General features: G+C 39.8%; 1 protein-coding gene across 1 annotated transcript; it reads left to right on the top strand.

The window, feature by feature from the left end:
* Positions 1-6386, top strand: LOC140327457 (thiol S-methyltransferase TMT1A-like). Its single transcript, XM_072406845.1, has 2 exons — positions 1-542; positions 4375-6386. Exons 1-2 carry the CDS (start codon positions 45-47, stop codon positions 4609-4611), a joined length of 735 nt encoding a protein of 244 aa, XP_072262946.1. The 5' UTR covers positions 1-44; the 3' UTR covers positions 4612-6386.
* The last annotated feature ends 1144 nt before the right edge of the window (positions 6387-7530 follow it).

Below are 7530 nucleotides of genomic sequence, written 5' to 3'. Positions count from 1 at the left end.
ACTGATATACAGGCTGTGCCTATTACAGTCTGCACACACTAACAATGGCTGTCCACATTGTATTCTTCCAGATATGTGTTGCTCTTGTAGCACTACCCATTCATGTCCTTGCTTTCCTGGGCCTGTGGGATCCCATAGCCAAGAAAGGACTGCCATACTTGCTGCAGAGAGTGACTAAGAGCTATAACAAATACATGAGAGAGCATAAGAAGCAGCTCTTCAGCAAACTGAATGACTTCAAGGGCCCCTCTGGGGAACTCAGAGTGCTGGAGCTTGGTTGTGGCACTGGAGCAAACTTCCAATTCTATCCCGAAGGATGTAAAGTCACCTGTGTAGACCCTAACCCTAACTTCAAGAAGTTTCTGAGCACCAGCCTGGCGGAGAATGAGCATGTTCAGTTCGAGGCCTTTGTGGAGGCCCCGGGAGAGAACATGGCCCAGATACCCAGTGGATCCATGGACGTGGTGATCTGCACTCTGGTCCTCTGCTCTGTTCCAAATATTGAAGGGATCCTGGCTGAAGTTCATCGGGTGCTGAGACCTGTAAGTGTGTTTCGGATGTCTGATAGCCAAATATATGGTGCAGGGAAAGCTGTAGCCGGGTGGTCAAAAAGGGGGGGGGTCCAGACACAGCAAATTTAGTGTTGCCAGTACTTTATGCCAGAGGTATCCAGTACCCCTATTATTGTGTCAGTGTTCTACCTACCCTCTATACTTTGTTCCAACATTCTAATGCCTATTAGTAAGTCCAATTTTTCCAATCTTTGTATTTTGCCCTTACTGTCCAGTGCTGTGTATTTTCATCCAACTGCCTAGTGTTCTAAGTTTTAAGAGTGTAACGCCTTGAAGTAGTGTAACATTGTGATCAATGTGGTGTACTACTGGTAACTGCTTTTGGTGTTATACACTCTGCCACTCTAGAGAAATTGGGGTTCAAAGAAGAGAAGCAGACAGGGTAGCATAGTTTGACAGGTATAGATTTGTGACAGGTAGGTATACATTTAGGGGCCCTTTGCCAATGTTCCTTCTTATATAAGTGACCACAGGGGTCCCTAATTTGCATTTCAATTTAGGACTTCAAGGTGCACTTTCTTTTGAAACAGCAACCCCAATGTTGTATTTTCATAAGATTTTAGTTTTGTGACCCCCATATCTTAAAATTCCTTAAAGCTAGGGGGCTGCTTTTTTAGTTACTAGTGGCTAATGAGAGTCTGTGTACCCTGAACAACCCTGTGTACCATTACAAGATATGAAGGTTTGTATACAGTGATTTCCATCAGAGTTGCGGATACATTTTAAAAGCACCTTTTTTTTTAATGGAAATCCCAGCTCGTGCTATCGGATGTGGGTACAGGGCTACCTGTGTGCCACTCCCATCAAGGCTGAGCTGTGTGCTGAGCTCCCTGCCCACCTGTCAACAGCAGCAGCAATCCTCAGGATCAGCGGTTGCCAAATTTTGGTGGTCCGCGGCTCTGGCCGGTGCACCCCCAAGAGGTGTCAGAAGAAGGACCCCGCTGGGTCCCTGGACACAACCCGGACACTCTCCCATTGCAGGCTCAGATCTGCAATTGGGAAGTGGGCAGGGTTATGCCATCATGACGTCACTATGAGTGACACCGTGCGTGGGCACTCAGGAGCCGGTATTTTTAGTGGCCCACGGGACCAAAAAGATTGGTCCCCACCGCTCTGGAGCTGAGCACAGAGCAGCCTCACTGAGATCCCGGTGAGAGGTGAGCGGGGAAGGCTCGGTAACTGGGCGGAGCAACTGGCTAAAACCTTCTGGAGAGAACTATGTGGTGCTATAATTGTGGCATGTAACAAATCACAATGTGGATGTGGCTGGATAAACAAGAGAAATCATTAGGAGAATTATACTCTTTATAACTTAAAGCTTAGTGTTAACAAACTGTCCCAGGCTGACTTCCCGATTGCCAATATCATACAAGGTCTTCTTGACATCCTGACTACTGTGGCAGAACCATGACAGGATGGTGCAGATGACAATTATACGTGAGCGTTATAGAAAATCCTAACCCTTCCTTGATTAACTAAAATGCTTGCCCAGCATTGGTACTATGTATTGTTTACTATGGAAGAAAGCCAACATGGCAGATCCCTGTTCAAAGCACTTACCATGCAAAACCAACATTTCGAGAATGTGGGGGGCTAAGAACAAATGCTCACCTTGGTAAAGAAGGATCCCATGTCTCTGGAATGTTGTTTTTGCATGAAAATCCAGTAAATATTTTGAACATACCCGGTATTTCAGATGTGCTAAATTTTTTTTCTAGATCTTTATTTCTATATACATTTATAGGTCCATGTTCAGCACCACAGTAAACCACTATAGATAGATTATATTGAGGAGATTATGTTCCTTAGGAAGGTTGGAAATGCCAGCTGCGTAATAACTGTGAATATATATTGAAATATTTTTTTGAAACTCTGACCACAGAAAAGTCAGAACTTCTAAACTGGATACTTTTACATGTCACTCACAAAGATCAATAAATTTGGATCCGCTTAAAAGACATTTAACTTTTATTATCAGGTCAGCAGTGGCAATCTACATGCTTTGCACAACATTTTATGTTAAGCCCTGTCATCACAACATTGCTTGCATCTGTGTATCTGTACAGTATATGCTTTCAATACAATAGTGCCTCATGCCATAAAAATCTTGGTTTAAGCACTTCCTATTTAAGAGTGACATCTGTCTTCCATTGTGCTCCTGTTTTGTTACCTTGTCCTTTTCCTGATGTCCTGTGTAAGTTCTCATTGGAGTTGATGACCACATTTAGATCGGTCATACCATTCTGACACTCTACCCAGTCTCGTCATTGCAGTATCATACAGCTTTATTGCCATACAACTCAGGGTGAGAACTTACATGGGGATCAGTGGTGGCGAAAGATCAAAATGTGGCTGATAATGCAGAAAACGACTGTAGAAAAGGTATTGTGAGTGATTTGGTGATACAAGTAAAGAAGAACAAGAGTGTAGCAAATAAAGTAAAACAAAATGTAAGGTCCACTTAATTGCCTGGGTCTCCTCACTCTTTACAAATCATTTAATGTTAGTATGCTAAAAAGGTATTTGAAAAAAGTTCGATTCAAGCTTTTTTACACTTTTGCATCACTGAGCGGTTTTTCCAGAATGTTATCCTCACCTAGACGCCACAGGTAGTTGTAGGTTGGGTATCAGCCATCATTTTTTTAGCATATCATATTTTTTTTAATTTCTAAGTATTACAGCAGCAAAACAGAAAAAAAATCTATAGTGTCTATAGTCCAAAAACTCATGGAATTGTTTCCAATAAATACTAAAAACAAAAAAACAATTATTTCAGAATTTGTTTTTGGTACTGGCAGTTCGGTTCTCTGAAAATGGGGAAGGATTCTGAGAGCTAGGTGTTAACTCTTATTGGGACTAAAAGCTTGCAATAAATGGATCTAATCCAAGCCAGCATATTTTGTCCCAGGCCTACATGTGACATGGTCAGACCCATGAACTTCCAATCTACCAGGTGAAATGCTTTCTCCATCTCTGTTATTAGCAAAAAGACTGGCACTTAATCTGGCTAAGTGGATCCAATTAAGCACTCCAATGTTATTATGTATGCATGTGAGTAATTCCAGGGTCTCTTTTATGTTACCAGTTTGTGTTGCCCAGACCCATGCTTTATAAACTGACCCCAAATATATGTCTTATGGGCTTCCCATAGGACCCTAACATTTTTCTTTTCAGGTACATTTACACTTTTGTGAAGTGTGAATGTGAGAGGAGGCCCATACAGCGTATGGAGACATTACATTTTAAATCAAGATTCACTTTAACCTTTGTGCTAAGCAAGCAGGTTTGTCATTGCTCCCTGTACTAATCACTGCTTTGCAGCACAATGTCCCTAACTACTGTTTCCTAGCTATTCTTAAACTTATGTAATATCTACTGTTCAACAGAATAATGTACTTTTTTTCATTTGAAAGAGATAGTGATGAGGAAATAAAATCTACTTCCAACCAGCTGTAAAGCGATTGGTCTTGTTGGTAAATTTTGATCCAAAGAACTGATTATTGGGTGTGCTTTTACTGTGCCAATCTGTGTGTGTATTACAGTCAAGTAACAAAGCTGGTGTGTTGGTGTGCTATGTTTTGCTATACAGTCATTAGTACTTGAATATTAAGTATACTTCTCAATAGTGTATATAGCAATGACCCACTACGTACCAAAGTTACTATTCATATAATTACGTTTGCCGACCTTCATAGTAAACTCCCCTCACATTCTGCCTTGTACCTCCAGGTTCATTATCTGCTGTTTTCCTAAGAAGAATTATGACTTAATAATTTCTGACTATTCCTATGTTCTGTTACAGGGAGGAGCGTATTTTTTCATTGAACATGTTAAGGCAGATCCTTCCTCTTGGACCTATTTTTTTCAGTCCATTTTGGATCCAACATGGAAATACATAGGAGATGGATGCCAGCTAAGAAGAGAAATATGGAAATATCTGGAAAAGACAAAATTTTCTGATGTAAAACTTAGACATGTCATTGCGCCTTTTAAATACAGCCCTGTCCGACCCCACATCATTGGATATGCTCTAAAATAATTTTTGATTTTAGCAAATTTCAAAGCAACTTATGGGTTGAATCTGAGGATTTCAGTGTTGATATTGTTTGTCGTTGCATTCATTATAAGGACTGCTGTACACAAACATTTGTTTGAATCTTAGGTTCTTGATACAAGTCAACATTGAAGCAAAAGAAACTACTGACAACCCAGAAATAATTCAAAGTGCTAAATCAAAGCAACTTAAAAACTAATGAAAGTATTCATCATTTTACTGATTCTGAAGCCCATAAAATACAAACCATGAGAAACTTTTTTTAAAGAAAACTCCAATACTTTGACCAACACTGTGTAAGGTTGGCATGACACTTAATCCCCCTTGTAGTTTAAAGCCCAGTGCCACGTATACATTTTTTTAATTGTGACTAGTGGGGGGAATGGCTGTAACCTCTTCCAAAGTAGATCTTCAGTGCTGTCCTGGACCATAGCACAATAGATTTTTTACCTCCACTTTTAGCATGAACAGGACTGGCTGCTCTTGTGTCCCCATTTTTTTCCATACATTCCAATAAAGAGGGTGAGTGGTAGAACAATTTTTTTATCTGCAACTTCCAGTGGATACTTGCAGAAATTGAGGACAATGGAGACTGAAAACCCAAACATGACTAGTCCTTTTAGTGCTGTAGTGTGAAAAGCTCTGGTGTCCCAAGAAGCAGTAAAGAGACAGCAGGTAATTGGCTTCTGTGCCACTCAAACCAGCACACAGTTTTGTTTTGTTTCTGCTGGTTGGAATTATTCTGTAAAGAAAACTATAGCAAGAATTTTTCCATTGCTGACCGAATCTTAACATCGGAAAACCCTAGTTAAGCTTTTAAGGACATATTTCTGTCAGGTCAGCATTTGTCAGAGACAACCTGGCTTCTTGTAGTTTCAAGAAACCCCATTGGACGTGTCTACAGGGTCTTCAAATAATTCTTTGGGCATGTAGCAAGAATTGGGGGGACAATATTATTTTGATGAAATTATATATAATGCCCCTGACATTTGCCCGTTCTTAAAACTGGCCAATGTCAAATGTTGTGCCCTCAATGTGTGAATGTGTATTCAATAGTGGTGCACAGTCCACATTGTTGGCTCTTTATTATATATGATTGTCTAGCACTGAAGAAAATGGATATTTTTAGTTATTAAAAGTGGGATTATTGATCTTGTTTGGATGATCATTTTTCTTAATAGAATAAAATAGCAATAACAGGTTATTGTATGGCCATTTTTGTTGGTAACTGCAGAAAAATTGGATGTGTGTATGTAAAGGCCCAACTTATATGTCTTAGTAGAGAAGGGGATTTTTAAGACCTATGTCAGGTTTTTTCTTGTGTGTGTCCCATTGGGGAGTTTTTTATTTACTTCCTTATTAAAACATAAAGCAGGAAATAAGAGGTGATCTCCTCATAAACACACAGCCCAAGAGAGGAGAGAGATATGCGGATGGGACCTGCACATCAGCACACTGCACATCAGCCATTCTATGCTAACTCTGTCTGTACAAATGAAGAAAGAAGACACACTGTATGAAGGGACCTTTGTTTTGAAGGTACTTAGATTAGAACAAAATAAAGTCAGTTGTGTCTGGACTTTAGCTTTAAGTATAAGCCTTAGGTTGGATAATAAAAGGTATCACACAAACGCCAAAATGTCTGCAGTTAACAAATGCTAACAGTTGACTGTTTTATATTCTAATTGCGGTATTTGTTTAAAGTTTTACAGTAAGTTGCATTGAAAAACATGTAATAAAATCTTTGAAATCAATACTTATTTTTGAAGTCATCACAGTTGTGTTGCAGCAAAGTCTTCAAAAAGATGAAACTCCACTACACTTACCACCAATGTAAGAGTACTATACTGGCCACTAATGTTAAGGTGCACTTCCCCATTACCCACCAAAGATGTATGGAGGCCAATAATGTTAGGAGGTACTTGATGACCGTACATTTCACTATACAATCCGATGCACAGTGCATATCCTAGAGCAGAGTTTCTCAGCCAGAGTTCAGTGGAACCCTAGAGTTCCTCCAGAGGTTGCTATGGGTTCTTTGAGCACTGAGCAGTCTGTGACTCTCAGTTTTAATGACGCCAATGATCTTTTTGGTTATCTGTACAAGTAACATTCTTCCCACCGGTCAGCAATGTAAGAGGCATGCTTCCAACTGACCAACATGCTAATATACTGGGAGCTGGGGATATAGAAATTATATTGGAGGTTCCCTGAAGAAATGTATTTCAAAGGTTTAAAAAACACTGGTCAAGACTAATGACTTTACTAATGACAAAATTTAGTTGTGATGTAGATTGCACACTTTAGACAAATGCACTGTGTACAATGTGCTATACATTACATACTCCCAGCCCATGTACTTTGTAAGCTATGATAAATATTGCAAACTTCTGACTACTGCATTACACTTCTAATCTGGCCATTATTATTAGTCAACTAATGTCATGAATATTACCAAACTTCATTTATCTTACATAGAATAGTGTATACAATTATTTAGTGCAAAGGCCCCAGAGATACATCTGATACAGAATGTACTCCATCACTTGGGAGCAGTGTAAGATGTGATCTGTGGTTTTGCGACCCCCCCCGTCCTGAAATCTAATGACAGCACTGCTTTTGGCTGATGTTCAGCCCTGGGGCAGCTAAATGTTATGTTAGGTACAGACAATGTATTTAGAAATTATCCTGATAAAGGGCCAAAATGCAGACAACAGGACTAAAACATATCAATCAGTATATGATGTATCAGCACACAACTGTGGACACTAGGCCTTGTCACACTCTATATCACAGGCCCATGGTGTAATGCCCATATTGCAAGCTGTCCAAATAGCTTTTCAAGCTGTTCCAGATTGAACAATAAGCAGACTGGATCACCAGAGAGAACAGAGAAGTATGTGG

This window comes from Pyxicephalus adspersus, chromosome 1 (assembly GCF_032062135.1).
Source record: "Pyxicephalus adspersus chromosome 1, UCB_Pads_2.0, whole genome shotgun sequence".
Classification (NCBI taxonomy): Eukaryota; Metazoa; Chordata; class Amphibia; order Anura; family Pyxicephalidae; genus Pyxicephalus; species Pyxicephalus adspersus.
This window is presented reverse-complemented; position numbering and strand designations above follow the sequence as displayed.